General features: G+C 37.6%; 1 protein-coding gene across 6 annotated transcripts in view; it reads left to right on the plus strand.

Annotated features, from left to right (window-relative positions):
- palld (palladin, cytoskeletal associated protein) overlaps positions 1–17,919 on the plus strand; it is an 82,248-nt gene that overhangs the window by 52,370 nt on the left and 11,959 nt on the right. For 5 of the 6 annotated variants that reach the window (XM_058756437.1, XM_058756439.1, XM_058756440.1 and 2 more), the window contains 2 exons: positions 14,114–14,737; positions 16,663–16,801. In XM_058756437.1, coding sequence (XP_058612420.1) covers positions 14,114–14,737; positions 16,663–16,801 — 763 coding nt within the window. Of the gene's footprint in view, positions 1–6,575; positions 7,165–14,113; positions 14,738–16,662; positions 16,802–17,919 lie in introns of those variants that run through there. The other variant, XM_058756442.1, reaches the window with a different exon arrangement.

Consider the following 17,919-nt stretch of genomic DNA (forward strand, 5'->3'; position numbering starts at 1 on the left):
AAATGGTGTCTACTTCTGTCAGAGCCACACCAAAGTCAGCCAAGACAGACAATAATCCTTTCCTTCCCGTGACAAAAGAACCGGCCTGTGATGTATAAATGCACCATATTGGCTCAGAGGTCATGACCTGATGAGCCAGAATTCCACACCCTACTTCATCAGATGTCTGTGAGCCAGACAGACGCAGAATGTCTCCTAGGAAGTCTCTTTGAAGTAAATGATGCAATAATTTACCTCCTTATTCATTATGTGTTTATATTTAAACGATTACTCACCGAAACTGTGAGGATTTTAGTCTATTCTGGATTAGTGGATTGCCATGGTGGCAAAAGTAGATTAGAGTGAGAGATACAGAGATAAAGAGCGAGACAGAGAGAATAACAGATGAGAAAGGAAGTCTTTAATCCTGGCTGAAGTGCTTGTATTGCTGTCTTCATGCCGACTGCATTGCTGCCATACCGCACCGCCTGCCACAAACCTCCATGAGCCGCAGTGGGGTTGTTGTCATGGACACTAGAGACAACTGCAGCAAACTGAGGGCTGTTCTCAAACAATCTGGTCACATTTCAGTGAGCTCTCTTATTCTTGACCGCAACCACACCAGCTTTCTCTCAAACGAATGGGTTTTTTAGTTTTAGATGTCGTGCTTGATTTTACAGTGCTGATGTGGTTATTGCGGTAGTGTGTCTGTTTTATTCTGATCAGTTTAGTTCCAGTGAAGGAGGTCTAACAGCTTGAAAAACCTATCTCAGTTTCCCAGTCATCTCAATGGCAGTTGCTCTGTATTTCACCATTTCAGTCAGGTTCTCCAGTCAGTTTTTCAGTTCAAATCATCATGGTAGTGAACGCAGATAAAGCTGAGGTCACGGTGTACTGCTAAAACCATACTGTTATGCCCAGCATTACAGTTAAATCTGCTGCGCGCTGGTCAGCCTGTTGCATTTCTGGCATGTGACTCAGTGCTGTTTCTCAAAGCTGGTTTGTTTATGAGGTGTTGCTCGTAAAGACCCAAATGGTGTATTAACAATCATTTTCTTGCACAGGCGTTGCGTGTGGTTTAGTAGCACATCCAAAAGAAAACAAGCATATAGAGACGCTTTCTACAGGAAAATTCAATTTAAATGCTAGAAAAAATGGTTTATTGCGGGCAATTTTGTTGAGCGACACAGCTCCCCGAATATTTTCCTATCATTCTTGCACCTCTGCAGATAAAATGCACAAATAGGTTTTTCTTGGACTTGCGAGCCTCATTTTTAGAAATTAACCCAGAGTTTCCACTATGGACTGTGACTTTTATTTTGTGTTTATTTATATATGATGCAATTGAGGTTCATAAAAATACTGTCGATAATTGCTAATTGGCAAGGTAGGTAAATGGTAAGTAGCCTGAAAGTAGGTACAATACTGATAAAAGTTTGAGGTTGTACGATTTTTTTAATGTTTTAGAAAGAAGTCTCTTATATGCTCATTAAGGCTGCATTTATTTGATCAATATTATTATTTTTATTATTAACGTAACAATATTATATTATTAACGTATTAGTTCATTAATTCATTTTATTTAGTACTGTATACTTAAAGTATCATTTATACTTGTGATGATCTTCAGTCTTCAGTGTCACATGATTCTTCAGAAATCATTCTAAAATGCTGATTTGGTGCTCAAGAAACATTTCTCTATTAGTATTGATGTTGAAAACAGTTGCACTACTTAATATTTTTGTGAAAAACATATTACTGATTTTTTTAGTATACTTTGATGAATAAAAAGTTCAAATGAGCAGCATTTATTGTAAATGTAAATCTTTTGTAACATTATAAACTTCTTTAGTGTCACTTTTGATCAATTTAATACGTCCTTTCAAAACAAAAGTGTTCATTTCTGGCCTTATTTGTGGTTATAATATAAAATACACATTTTAATAACCCCAGCATGAAAAAGGCTAAGAAATGAATCACAGTGAACTTGCAGAGTAAAAACATTAGCTTTGTTTTTGACCAATTCAGTCAGTTTACTTTAGAATGATTGAGCAGCACAGTGTGGCCAAGAAGTCCAGAGTGAAGACAAACACTATTGACTATGTGCAGTCCTTATAAGGAGACGGGATGTGTGTGTGTGTGTGTGTGTGTGTGTGTGTGTGGAGGGGGGGGGGGATTGGCTGGGGGATCGGAGGCTCGGCACTGTATTGGATAGTGTTAAAGTGACCCACTGGGAATAGAGCAGCTTTCCAAATATGGAAGAGAGAGTCCAGAACAGGCCATCTCAATAAAAAAAAATATTTTACTGGAAGACTGGAGAAAGAGAGAAAAAGTGAAAGAGAGAAGTAAATGTGGTTTAAGGGTAGAAAAATGAGTCATTTAGAGACTAGGAAGTTTTTCAGATGCTGGTTTGGAAATACAGAGTGGGAGTTCACATTCATAGATAAAAAGACTATATTTATAGATGTTTGATGTAAAACAGAATAGATTTAGTTAGGAATACTTCACCCAAAAAAGAAAATCCATTCACTCATCCTCATGTCATTCCAAAACTGTATGACTGACTTTTTGCAGAACACAAAAAGATATTATTTTCATTTTTGGTTGAACCATTCCTTGTATGAGAATGGGGGTGATGTTGTAATGAGAGAGCATGGCACTTGTGTGTTGACAGGATGGAAAGTTAGGGTCTTAAGCGATGGTCTGGTCGAGAGCTTAAAGGTCTTGGACAGCAGACAGAGATGTTTGTCATATTAGACATATAGATAGTGTTTGGGAGAGAGAGACACGCACTATCTATGACACATTCTCACAGTCTCTGGTACTCTGGGAATCACATTGTTAGCAGATTGGTTTATTTAGGATTATTGTGGGCAGCGTGACAGTTAAAGTTGAAGTGTGTAATTTTTGTCAGATGAAACTAAATTCTAAAATTCATCAGATTAAAATTCATGTGCTCACCCTCAAGTCATTCTAAACCTGTTTGACTTTCTTTCTTCTGTGGAACATAAAAGATATTTTGAGAAATGTCTCAGTGTTTTTTGTCCATACAATGGAAATTAATCAGCATCAAAATGGTTTGGTTACCAACATTCTTCAAAATCTTTTGTGTTCATACATTATTGGAACAACATGAGGGTGAGTAAATAGAATATTAAAAATTTTTGGATGAACTATCACTTTAGGTATTTCTGTACTTTTAAATATTTTTCAGTTTTATACTGTATGTTCATATATAAAAGTGTGAACATTTATCAGTGTGTTTTGAAATGAGTCAGATATGAATATGTACATAATTAGGCTTTTAGTGTAAAAGCTATTGTAGTGATTGACACCAGCAGATATCAACTTGCTATTTACTGGCTGTTATGAGTCATTCCTGAGAATTTGCATGAGCGCTAAACAGACTGATCCACTCTGCCAGCTGTAGGAGCGAGTCATGGGGGCGACTCATCTGCACCCCGACACAAGTACACACGCGGGCCAGGAGAGGAACATAGAAGAATACAGAGCGCTACTTAAAATAGACATTACACATCCAGAGAGAAATGATAACTGCACCCATACTCCCATTAGTCTAAAATAAGTTAGAATGCGTTCACACATACACAAATAACACAGCAGAACACAATTGTCAAGAACAGAAAATGAACTGTGGGGATAGAGTTCTAGAACATTTTATCTACTGCAGATGTAGAAATTATCCAAGAATTGTCAGTAATCTGTGTCTACAGTGCAAGATATACAGATTTATCTGAAAAAACAGTCTTAGATTAAAACACAAAAATGAATGACTGATGGGAGAAAGTAAGCCTTGAAGATGATCAAAGATTAAAAAACAACAACAATAATTACAAGCTTTAGACAGTGTTTTTGTTCTTTACTCTAACTTTGTTTAATTTGAAGTGTATAACAAAATTAACATGAAATTATGAAATATTTACTTTTAGTCTTCCAATTGTGTGCGTGTTCAGTTTACATGCTTTAGAGGAAGTTTTTAAAACAAACTCATATCATTTCCAAGAGCGAGATGTTATCTAAGGTTTAGATTTGAAGGTTTAAACAGAGGAATAACACAAGGCAAGCTCACGGATTAGGAGTGATGTAAGTGGCTTAAATTTCGCTCTTTCTGGATGTTTTATATTAAACAATCTGGATTTATTTTATTATAATGTGCTACATTGTGGCATGAATAGTTTGTTTAGATTTTTATAGCTGGTTTTGTACAAATGTCTGTCTGTGAGCCTACCAATTAAAATTAAATCCCTGAAGTGACTGTAGAACCTCTGTGTATAAAAATAGCAAAGATTACAGGACATAAAAATAAATTTAGTCTAGTTTATGATTTGGTTTTTCTTTTATTTCATATATAACATCCACAAAATTTGATTTTAGTTTACATTTGTTTTCGATTTTTATTTGTTCTTGTTTTCTAAAAATATGTATTATTTGTTATTGTTATTTTGATTAACATCTCTCAACACTGAAACTCCCCATCATTTGCATGTGTTATCAAAGGTTAAATAACTGTAAAACATGTCCTAGCTCAAATAATATATTTTTAAAAATAAAAAGAATATTATACACATTATTAAATTTTTTTTTTTTTTATTTTAATTTTATAGCTGAGCTTAAATAAAGTTGAGCCAGACTTTTATTGTGTAAGTATTTGAGTTGCCGGACTTTTATTGTGTCAGTCAAGCACGCAGACTGCCGTCGGTGAGTCAGAGCAGAGCGCTGCAGCGAGACACCGCGTCACTCAGCGCGTGTCTGCGCGTTCAATATAAAGACAAGAGCCGCTGAGTGCGCGCCGCAGTCCTCATACACACTCTCACACACACCTGTAAGGAATTACCTACTAGCGACGGAAATAACTTTAACAAGGTACAAATTTTTCTTCTATATTTAGAGTAACTTTCATGGTTGAATGTAGGTCATTTAATGAATAAGTAACTTATTTCTGTTCATTGATGCAAATCTGACATGTGGGAGAACATGTACGTTAACCATTTAAAACTGAATTGTTAGTTATGGAGTTTTTTTCTGTTTATTTAGTTTTTATTGTTATTTTTTTTCCTGTGCATTACCTTTTTATTGTGCAGACTTTTTGTCTTTAATATTTAGGGCAGAATGTTTTACTTGCAACAGAATTTAACTTCTAAATCAAAGTTGACACCAACAGAAAAGAATAAAAAGAGAGAGAACAATCTAATCTACTGATGTGATGTGTATATACTCAGTATATTAGAATAAAAATTTAGGATGTATATCTGATAGGATAGTGACGAAGACAAAAAAAAAAAAGAATTAGAGTTACAAGAATAGAAAACATTAAAAGAGGTACAGAAAACAAATCAGAAATGCTCTGCTCAGTGAAAATACTGTTAAGTCAGCACAGTTTTGCACGGGGCTTTGGCAAGAAAAGTAGGTTATTCAAACTCAAAGCCTCCAAAATCTGGAAAAGATGCTATGTTAGTGGCTTTGTCTTTTGCACTTGCGTTCCAAGTTTAAACGTTTGAATGTTTAGCACTTTAATGTGTGTATGGGGTGGCACTTCACTCAAGTCAGCGGTAACACCATTAATTGATGGTTTGCTTAGTGGAGTTTTGGTTCATAAAGTCCATTGTACTAACCGTTTTATTGCCAGCAGAGACTGGTTTGAACACTACCTCTCTTCATTGCTCAGTGTGCCTTGTTTAGGGCTTATTTGTCTTCTGCTCGTTCCCCTCCCGTTTCTCGCTCTCTCTCTCGCTCTCGCTCTCTCTCTCTTTCCCTGCTGGTAATCCCATTTGATGGTGATGGGTGATGTCTTTTTGGCCAATCCGGAGAGGAATTTCTTAAGTTCACATTCCTACAATCCAGACATATACACACTTTGTGAGAGAGAGAGCAAGCAAGAGGGATGCAATGAGACATTCTATGTGAAAAGTCTGGTTCTGTTTTATGTGCTGTGCATGCAATTAGAGAGAAACAGATGGGGGAGGGTCTGAGAGAGAGATGGTGAAAGCAAAAGAGAATAATGGACTGTGCAGGTCAAGACTTTGTGACTAAAGATAAATAGAGTGGAAGAGAACGAAACAACAGTGAATGGGGCTGAAAATGAAGCGCTTTAACTTTTACCGTAACTGCCATGACTGAAGGTTTCATTCATGCTTTTTAAAATAGTTTTTCAAACACACCTCTGATTAAATTGGCAGGAAACTAATTTCTGTTTGTTTAAAAGTTTCAGTATGCATAATATATTGCTAATTGTTTGTTGGTTGTTGTTTCTTTATATATATATATATATATATATATCTCAAAAGTTGGGGATGGGCAAGATATATATTTTTAAAAGATATTAATTTTATTTATACTTTTGAGCGAGGATGCATTTAATTGATTAAAATGAAAAGTATAGACATTTATGCATGTTACAAAAACCAGTTTTTTTTAAATAAATGCTGATCTTTTTTTCTATTCATCAAAGAATCCTGAAAAAAGTATCACATTTTCGTGAAAATATTAAGAAGTAAAACGGTTTTCTGTATTGATGATAATAAGGATCATGCGACGCTGATGACTAGAGTAATGGCTGCTGAAAATTCAGCTTTGCCATCACAGAAATAAGTTACATTTTAAGATGTATCAAAATAGACAACAGCTGTTTCAAATTGTAATAATATTTCACAATTTACTGTATGTTTGATCAGATAAATGCAGAATTAGTTAGCATTATAAACGTCTTTCAAAAACATCTTACTGACCCCAAACCTTTGACCGGTAGTGTATATATTACCCTGCTGTCATCTTAAAATCACTTAGTTAATCTTTAAAAATACTAATAGTTGAATGACCATGTTAAAAGTAAACTGTGTGATGCCTAAATTTCCTTGTAGCACTTAAAATGAAATGTTTTTAGTCATTAAGGCAATAATCTTGCAAACTTTGGCAAATCCAGTGATCATTTCCTCAAAAGCATGTATTGTATCAACTCAGTATCTTGTAAACACTGCGAACTGACAAAAAACCCTGTGTGGATTATGTTAGCCAATCAGATTAGAGCTTTGCAGTTTGAGAAAGTGCTTTCCAGTTTTGTACGTTTCAGGTCAAAGAACAGACTGTGGGTGGACAAGAGGAATGGAGACAGAGTTGAATGGATGAAGAGCTGACAGACAAAGTCTGAGATTTGGAGAATGCAAGAAGGTGAAATTATAGAATAGAAAAAGAGGAGAGGAGGAAAGAGAAAGCATGAAAGTGAGAGTGTGGGAGCTGGAGAAGAGAAAGAGCCTTTTTTTATTTTGGCCTGAGGACTTTATGGAAAGTTGGACATTTCCTCTAGGAGTCTGGTAGGGAGTGTAGAGCCGCTTGGCTTGGGTGGGAGCCGCATTGTGAGATCAGATCTGGGTCAAACTGCTCCTAAAGCAGTAACACGCTCAACCAATTCCAACGTAATCTGAGAAAGGGATTGAAAACGTGCATTTCACAGACCTTGTGTGCGTGTGCATGTGCATGTGCATATGCATATGCGGTCCACTTTATGTACTCTGTTGACCTCTAGAAAGCTAAGGACCAAAATTACTGTTGGAGATTTCTGGAAGTTTTGTTCACTGTAACATGGCAAGAATCCAGATGATTTTATGCACATTAGTGGCGAGAGAATGTGTGTCCGGTTTGGTTGTGTGAGTGACAGCACTGCTATTACGTTCAGATATAATGGAAGGATCAGATGCAGTCTCCTGCTCTCAGTCTGTATGCTGTTTGATGAATAGACTGCGTTTCGAAGGATGTTTAGTGTGTGTGTGTGTGTGTAGGGAACAAAAGAGAAACTAGTCCGATACCACAACTGGCAGAGATACTTTTTCTTGCTGACACATGAGTCTTGTTGCAATCTAAGAACTCTGGGGTATTGTAGGGCTGGACTGTAAATTGCAATTAAAAAGGACAAGATCTGTTGCTGTTTGAATGGTTAGCGTGACGGTATATAGGGTGTATTTGGATCATGGTGAAGTGGAACTATAAAAGAAGCTGAAGTCACTTAGCCGACAGGGTTTGGGTGTGGTTATAATTCAGATGTTAATGTGAATAAAATTGCATTTAAAGAGTGAAAGTTTGAAATGTTGAGTCTCATTTGGCTATCATAGACTGACAAATAAATAGGCAACATATTAAAGTCTGACAGTAATAGCTTAAATATAAATTTGAAAAGTTATGAATTTGCTTCAAAAGTGCTATTTTGATGGCTGTAGCAGGAAGGATCTAAATGAGATCAATTAAGAGATTAAGTGAGGAACATACCATGCAAACACAGGCCCATGCAATTTCTTTAACTAAAGCATTCAGGTTTTTTTGGAAAGAAAGGTCTCTTATGCTCACAAAGCTGCATTTATTTGATCAAAAATACAGTAAGACGAAACATTCTTATTATCAATGTTGAAAGATGTGATGCCTAATATTCAGGATTATTTTGATGAATAGAAAGTTCAGAAGAAAAGCATTTATTTGAAATTAATCTTTTTGTAATGTAATTTTTGTCGCTTTTGATCAATTTAATGTATCCTTGCTAAACCCCAAACTTATGAAAAGTAGTGTAACTGTTCTATTTATACTTTTGTTAAAATACAGATAGGCCTAGTTGTTTTTGTTGCAGACTACACACAATTTCTTATTGGAAAATGACAATGGGAGGACGTTTCAGTCTGAGCGTCTCAGACGTTCATCCATCCGTCCTGCAGCTGTCTCATTGACTGCCAGTTTGCTAAATTACCATGTAGTCAGACAGTCTATGAATCACTTATTTCTTCAGACACTGACATGGAATCAATCACCTGAATCTATCGTATTTCAGCATTAAATCAGTTGCTTAACTAGAACTAATCATCCAGGGGCACGATGATGCAGTGATGATGACATGACGGGTGTGGTTACAGTTGGATCCAGGTGTGCTGCTCTGCATTGTGTAGTTGTGTGTGTGTGTGTGTGTCTGCATGCTTTTCTGTAATGTCTTGGTCTCTTCCCAGATGTTTCTTGATCTCAGTTTGTGTACACTATTGGATAAACACATTTCGGTTCTAGAACACCGTCACTTCTTCGGTGAAGAAGGTTTTGTTACTATAGTAGCAGAAAACATTTGTGTTTGTTCTGGCCTCTTGTTGTACTCTCTTGTAGCTGTTTTGGGATAAATCTTCTTTTATTTGACAGGACCGTCCACTTTTATAGTCTAATACAATTTAATACAGAATGAAGTTTATAAACTTGTTTTGCTCATTACTATTCCATATTTTCTGTTCGCTTGTCTTGCACACGCACAATGCAGGACATGCTCTGTAAACACAGGGAGTCTTCTAATCGCCAACTATTTAAACTTAACAACTTCCTATCGTCTTGAAGCTTTTTCCTGTTTTTCCTAGTTAACTCCACTCACGCGCACAGCCAAAACAAAGATGGTTAACCTGACTGCAAGACACACATTACCATAAAATCACTCTTTCACAAAATCACATATTTTTGGTGAATGTAAACACCTTTTTTTGCATGTATCAGTCTTCAGCAGTGATTTTAAACAATGTTTAGAGAAGTACATATGAAATACTCAGAAGATATTCCAGTAGGACAGTGCGAGGAGATGAAAGGGTTAAAAAAAAAAAAAAGAGCGAAGAATACACACTGACTTCATTATGTTTAGGGAGACTAACTAACACCAGCCCGTGTCTTATGCAGTGATTTTAAAAGTCTGGATAGAAGCTGATTGGTGGTCTAATTAAACCATAATCTGCACTGACCCGTATCTTACCGTCATTTTGTAAAGGGCACAGTGGTAAACACAACTTTATGAGGTTTTTTTCACTGTTTTATAGGGGCACAAATGCCACTGAGAAATGTCACCACTTCAAAGCTAATGAGCGCATGTCTGACCTCATGTCACGATTGTGTTTTAATGGTGCAACAAATTGCGTTTAATGCAGTGTGAACATCATCAGCTCTGGGTTTTAAATTATGGTGTGGAGGAGAGAAAGAAAGACTAGCTCAACAGCTTCCTGTCATGTCTGCATATGATTCAAATACAATGCAACAGGCTTCAGGGGAAGATAAGAACAGAACAGTATGTGCACTGTTATGCGGATGCTTTTTATGACTTGTATGAAGTGGATTCTGAAGAAAAGAACAAAGGCATTATAATAGAATAGGCAATATAGACTTTAATAATAAAAAAACATCATTTAGTAAAAGATGAGCTTATAAAATCACTCTACCACAAGTCAGCATACAGCTTGTTTTTTATATGCTTAATTTAAATATTGCATGGTTTTTTTTCATGCATTCTGGTATTATCTGTAATTTTAGAAGACCCTCCCTGCTATTATTTAACTTTTTGTATTTACTTGTTTTAGTTTATTTAATTTAAATTGAATCAAGGTTAATTCAATTTATATTTTTTTAAAATAACCTCTGTAGCAGTGATGTCTGAACAGTTCTCTGATTCAAAACAGACGACTTTGACAATTGTGTGTGTCTGTGTTTTATGCAAGGTCAAGTACTTCTTTGGGGTTCCCATAAAACAGTAGGAGCTAGATTTGTGTAAGTGCATTTTATAGACATGTAGCTAAATTAGACAGGAATGTGTGTAAGTGCAGGAATATGCGAGTGTGTTTTGTGTCTGCTGAGGGGTCTGCTTCATCTCCACTAGTAACAAACCTTGTAATTTGGCAGAAAATTGAATGGGTTACTTCATGCAACTTTTGACAGAAGGCTGTGATTATTTAAGCAGTGTTGTGTGCTATCAGCATATGGACGCAGAGCCATATGCACCTCTCTCCCATTAGTATCTCTAAATCACTCAAACTGTGACAGAACTGACCCTGAGTACAGCAGACTCAGCTGAGGAAGGGCTGTAGACTTGAAAAACACAACTGGGAATGTGGCTGGAGCCGTGGTCATGTGGGCGATGTGAGTTTGAGTCGCAATTGATCCCATTCCTTCTCTTCCATTCCAAACAAAAAAGCCTAAATGTCTTGTGTAGACCTGCCATAATTTATTTATATTGTTGGAGAACCTACTTTTAAACTTTACAGTAGCTTTCCAAGTCAAATTAACCTTTTGAAAAAGTAGCTAGCTACACTGTACAATACAAAATAAAAAACAATTATAATAATTTGAGGTTTACCATTATACTTGAACAGAGTAAGATGCATACTGCTACAAAAAAAAAATTTAATGCATAAAAAAAACTGCTAAATAATTTAATTAATTCAATACAAAAAAATTCCACTGAATCGTTTTTGAATCTGTTCATTTACATGAAACAGGAAAACATGGTTGACTGATTGATGGAAATGAAGATTTTGATGTGTTTTTTCACCACTATTTTGTTCAAGTGCCATGTTTCTGGAAAAAGCTGAACTAATGTTAAGCTTTGCTTCCTGCTTGTTTGAACTCATTACTTCAGTAAATATTCAAGAAATGCACTGCAGATTGTTGAATCTGTATCCGTATACTGGTGTCTGAGATTTCTCTAATGAATGAACATGATTTTAAGCAGAAAGGTACCATAGCATTTTCTATTTGCAGACTCGGTGCCTTTTAAGGCAATCTGATTATGTCAGCACCGGCTGACCTTCCTTCATCAACCCAGGTTTACTGGTCAGGAATTCCAGAAATGCAAAAGGAAAAAATAAGTGGAGAAACCTGCAAGTGCTATTTTTAGAAAATGGCTGCCTGTGATTGAACATGATGATATTCCTTGAATGCTGGAAACTATTAAGTGGGATATTAAGAGTCGGAGCGGTATTTCTGGAGGGGCTCATAACGCCAGACCTCCGCTGGCGGTTAACCAGCAGCTTTCACTCAGGGGGGAGGAGGAGAAGAAAAAAGCAAAAAGATGGAGAAAAAGACAGATTAGACTTGCAATTCTTGTTCTTTCTGATGTTAAAAAGTGAGGGAATAAAGAGGGAGACAATATTGTGGAATTTTAAAAAGGGATTTAAAATTCTTTAAATTATTCTTTAAAATTAAATCCCAGCTTTCCTGTAGCTCAAATGCTCAAATAGTAGAGCATGGCGCTAGCAACGCCAAGATCATGGGTTCGATACCCAGGGAAAGCAAGAGCTGATAAAATGTAAAAACTGTAACTTGAATGCAATGTAAGTCGCTTTGGATAAAAGCGTCTGCCAAATGCATAAATGTAAATGTAAAGAAAGGAATGGAGAGAAAGCAAGACCCAAAGACAAGAAGGTAGAGAAGTAAGAGTCTAGCCGCTGGTGCTTCGGACTCATAACAGAGCCAAAAAAGGAATGAAAGCAAAGCAGCACAGGCGGTTGAGTCCAAGAGTCTTTCACCAGCTGCCAAAGTATTCCTGTAAAAGTGCTCTTTTGATGGATACTTGAACATACGGACAGGGAAAAAAGAGAAAAAGGGAAAAGGCAAGGTTTTAGGTGGTCATTTATGCGTTTAATGTGGTCCAAATCACCATTTGTGCCGCCAAAACAGTTACATCATTTAATCTCTTCTTTTCTTCAATGAATCCTTTTATTTGATAAACTTGCACTCTAGGTTTTAGGTTAAGGCTTGGCGAAGTATTACCAACACAAACTGAATACTCCCTTTCTCTTTTTCTTGACCCAAACTCTTGAGGTTTTATCAGTTGGCTGAAGGGAGGGCTTCCACCTCTATTACAAAAAAATGGAGAGAAGGAGGGAAAACACAGTGACTCATTAGTCAACATCTGGAAATAATTAGATTAAATGGAGTTTGGAGTGTGGCTGGCCTACCACTCTGATCCCCTTGTGAAACGCACGCATCGAAATTACGCATTTAATTCAACTTTTGGGTTTCTTTACAGAGCGACTAGCAGAAAAATTTTGAATGCGCCTATAGGAGACCAATGATAAAATTTCAATGAAAAGCATCTGGACTTGGTTATCGGTTCGTTTAAGGTTATCCGTTTGTTGAGGCTCACAGAAAAGTTGCCAAAAAAAAAGCCAGCGGGAGAGTGGGGCTGAGTCTGCAGAAGAAGAGAGACAAATCGTGTTTTGAACAAAACATGTCTTCCAGGGACACAAGAATTCAGATGATGGAAAACTATGCCAAACATGAGATATTTGCTGCCTACAGTCAGAGAAAAGGACAATTTGGTGTTGTTGTGTATAAGGGTGAACCATGAGGCCAAACATTGGACCGATAACGCTCAATCATCAGCCCACACCCATATTCACACGACACATCGCTGAGATCTCCATCTCATCCTTTTTCATGCTGTTTACATGCTGCTGACAGTGTAGTTTAAACTTTACCCAAGATAGCATATCACTCGCTTTTCAGTGGGCTGTCGTTTCCTTCCCAGAAACTCCCAGCACAAATACACACAGACATGCATAACCACACAAACAACTAGGCATGAAAACTTCTGCCCATATGCATCTGTACAGACACACTTGTATGTGCATTCATACATGTCCTTTATAGTTACACACACTACACCATTGCAGGCTCTTGAGTTCATTTCCTCCTGTGTGGCCATCTATTCTGTGAGAATGATACACTGACCCTGAGAGGGACTCGCTGAACTTTGTGTGTGGCTTTCTGTCTCTAATAAATCAATAAAAATGGAAATGTATAAAGCGCTACATAATCAGAATAGTCTTTAGAGTACAAAGTTTTTTTGTTGTTTCATTTTCTTTAATGCTCTAGGTTGGTCATTTAGCTCATGCAACCATGTTAGACCAGCAACAAACCAGCTATCAAACCATCTTAAGATGGTGACCAAACCAGCTACTAAAAAACAGCTATCATGTTTAAAAAGCTATGCTTTCATAAAAAAAGGTTTCGACAAAATATAAAGGACACGAATGTCCATAAAACCCACATTTTAATAAGCAGATTCAGATTTGGTCAGCATCTTTTTTGTGTCATGGGTTTTGGCAGGAATGCTGTATTGAGTAATCGGGACCAGAACTATCAGTTTTATAATTGTGTACACAGTTATATTTAGCCAGGTTTAGTCACAGCAAACATTATCTGAAGATGTTGACATTAGTTCAGTTAATGTTTGTCAGGTTGTGCAATTATAGTTAGACAGATGCATTATCTGACTTTTGCAGTAAAATGTGTATAGTTAGTGATGCTAAACACTCCTTTTGTTTAATTTTCTTTCTTGCAGAAACGCGGCACAACTGAAGCAACTTCAAGATCAGATCCTTCTCGAGCAGCAACAACAACTTCCCCCTCCTCAGGAAGTCCCGCCTCCGTCTCCGCCTCTCCCACCTCCTCCCTCCTTCCAGGAGCTGGAGAGTAGCACTATGCAGACAAGCACCTTCAACTACGCCCGGCCCAAGCAGTTCATCGCTGCTCAGAGTCCCACAACAAGCGGGGGACCAATCGGATACAGCACGCAGTCCTCGACCTCCTCGAGCTCTAGTCCGCTGTCCCCCACAACGTCCCACAAACCCTTCAGCCGCGTCACCCTTCCGCTCTTCCAGCAGCAGGCGTCACTGTCCAAAGGAAGCAGCGTGGAGTCTCCCAGCTCGCCTTCTTTCCCGCCGCCCCCTCCGCCCTTTCTCAGCTCCAGCACTCTATCCTCTCCTGCTGGCTTGCCACAAGACTTCCCTCCTCCACCTCCACCGCCTCCTCCACCTGTCACGTCGAGCCCCACTCGCTCAGACACCTCCTCACCCTTCACGTCCACTCCCCAGTCACCAGCTGGGTTTCTGGTGTCGGTGCTTCCGGCCGCACCACCTCCACCACCAGTGAATGCATTGGGGCTGCCCAAGGGTAATGGCACATTGTGAGTATCCACAATCATCTGTATGAAACGCATCCCAAATGCCTCTTGAAGGTGTGCAGTCATCTGCTTGTTAAGTCTGATATGTCACATATTACAGAGTCCAAATGCTGTATCAGATGCCAAAAGCAAACAACACACACAAACAAATGGTGCTACCTAAAAATCTCAGATGGCCAAGCAGTGATTCATCGTTTGAGTCATTAAAATATTTGAATCTGGGATGCCATGAGCCTAGTAGCTAATTGAAAGCACAATTGAGTAGCGCCTTGGACCCAGAAATTGTATTCCTTGCGCCACGACTTTTCTATAATATATAAAGACAGAGTGCTACAGTAGAACACTAATATGGGCATATAGAGTGAACACATAGGCTGATGAGTAATTTGGAGTGCAGCTCCTGCTTTCCAGCTGCATGGAAGACATGTACTGTATGCATTCTTACATGGCATGTTTATGGAGACACTAGGATCAGTGGGAGCTGAGGAACCTTGAGGGTAAGGACTGTGTATTATAGAGATTTCCTCTCTTATTCTCAAGCCTACAGAAATGTAAAGCACGGGTTTAGTTGAGAATGAGTGTTTTTAAAGGGATAACCGAAAAAATAATAATCTGCTCGCTCTCATATTTGAAACCTGTATGACCTTCTTTATTCTGTTGAACACAAAAGGAGAATTTTTACAGAATATCCCAAATGCTAGGAGACGACCAGTGACCATTAAGCTCCAAAAAGATCCAAAAACATTGATTCTTGTGTGTTTTGTATGCATCGCAATGCACCAGATAAATATGGGAGAGACAATTTTGAGATTTTAAGGACTTGTATTTTCCCCTCAAATGGTTTCTACTCATTTATTTATTTATTTATTTATTTATTTATTTATTTATTTATTTATTGTCATTTTGGAGCTTGCCAGAGCAGAATTGTTATTGTAACTAAAAATATTAAAAAAATAATTTCACTAATTGAAATAATGCTGAACTAAAAAAAAAGTTGCCTTTTGTAATTCCAAAAACTGTAGTTTAAGCTCTAAAATGACTAAAACTGAAATAAAACCAAAAGCACATAACACGACAAAATTACTAAAATGACATTTAAAACAAAATATAAAATCAAATCAAATCCAAAATATTAATAAATACTACAATAGTATAATAAATAATATTAAAATAACACAGGGACAGACAACCTCTGGTTGTGGGTAAAAAGATGTGGTGGGTAAACAATGACAATGTTTATTTAAGCTGTTTATTTGAAAGGTATTTAATCTGTTACATCTCACAATAATGGCCCTCTCTCCTTCATATAAACATACTCAACCATATTCTAAAACTGCAAGTGATGCAAATACAAGCTGAACAAGAGTTTTTCCAGAGACTGATTTGATGTTGCTCATGATTTATGATTAGGATCTTCAGTGAAGATGGTCTTTCTGGTAGAACTTGAGTTTAAAACGCTCATCCAGAATTTTTGTGTTCAAAGCTGCTCCTCCTGTCATCCACTTCTTCATCTCCGTTTTCTCCATTATCTTCCACTAGTTCATTCCTCTCTTTCTTCCTGGCATTCCAGAGCCAGAGGGGGAAAGATAAGAGACCGCTGTGGAATTTTAAAACGCACACAAACAGATAAAGAAATTTATTCTTGCTTCCCAGTGTAGATGCAAAAAATATGTCCCACAATCTTCTCGTCAGTGCCAGGTTTCGTATTGCAGTGTATTATAAACGCTGCGGTTCTGTTCATTTCTGTTTGTGTTAATTCTAGCCTCTATCAGGAAAGGTTTAAGAACAGGGAAATATAACTCTGTAGCAATAGTTTCCCACTTGTATTCTGTGTTTAGGAAGTCAACAGCTACAGTTTATGTACTTGGTAAAATGCTTAGTCTGCTATCAGTTGCTTTTTTCATTATTTTCTGATTGTGTTTTAACAGGGCTTTACCACGTAAGACTACACCCCGCACACAACGCGTCGTCTCTGATTCTGACATCCAGGGCTCCAAAGATGCCGTCATACAAGACCTGGAGAGAAAACTACGCTTTAAAGAGGAGAGACTCAGCAATGGACAGCAGGTATGTGTGTGAGAGGTTTTATGTTTGCATTACTAAAGAATTACAGTACATCATTAATAGTACTACCATACTAGTGTTACCATCTTGAATATAATGTAGTCTAACCAATAACACATGCAATCATTTGAGTATATTTGGTCACTGAAGGCATAGTTCACCCAAAAAAAAAAAAAAAAGTAGTGTAAAAGTAGTGATGTCAAATCGATTAATCGCATCCAAAAAAAGTTTGTTTACATAATATATATTTGTGTTTCTTAAATATATACACGTATGTGTGTAGAGATATATAAATATACACAGTACACGCATATTATGTGAACACAAACTTTTATTTTGGATGCGTTTAATCGCAATTAATCGATTTCTCTCTTCCTTCGGCTCGCTCCCTTTTTATCAGGGGTCATCACAGCGGAGTGATCCACAGAACCGATTTGGCACGTGTTTTACGCCGGATGCCTTTCCTGCCGCAACCCAGCCCTGAGAGTGCACTAACTCGTGCAACCCCAGTGCTGGGACACACTCACCCACTCATTCTCACACACACACACTCACTCACTACGGCCAATTTACTTTGTCCAATTCACCTATACTGCATGTCTTTTGGATTGTGGGGGAAACCCACGCAAACACGGGGGAGAACATGCAAACTCCACACAGAAAGGCATCCTGGCTCAGCCGTGACTCGAAACAGGGACCTTCTTGCTGTGAGGCAACAGTGCTACCCACTGAGCCGCCATGCCGCCTACGATTAATCGATTTGACGGTACTAAATAAATACAAAATTAGTTTATCCAACTCTAGCCATAAGATGAGGGAATATACCAACAAGAACCAGTGACACTTGATGTTGAATCTAATGTTAAATTTCATGCTAAGTTCAAATATGTGCAAGTGGAAATTGGGTGAACTGTTCAGTTGAGTATAATTGAATTTTTTTTTTTTTTTCAGTATTCACCGTAACTTTTCATTCTTACAAAATACAGCTAATAAATGGAGAAAATTACCTTCCACCACCAGCTCCAACTGAAATGGCCAATCACTATAGGAGCCCTAAAATCAACCCACAATGCATAGCAAACCCACCACATGTTTAGCACGACTAATAGCTTTGAATTCAC

The sequence above is a fragment of the Onychostoma macrolepis genome, chromosome 20, assembly GCF_012432095.1.
Source record: "Onychostoma macrolepis isolate SWU-2019 chromosome 20, ASM1243209v1, whole genome shotgun sequence".
Lineage (NCBI taxonomy): Eukaryota > Metazoa > Chordata > Actinopteri > Cypriniformes > Cyprinidae > Onychostoma > Onychostoma macrolepis.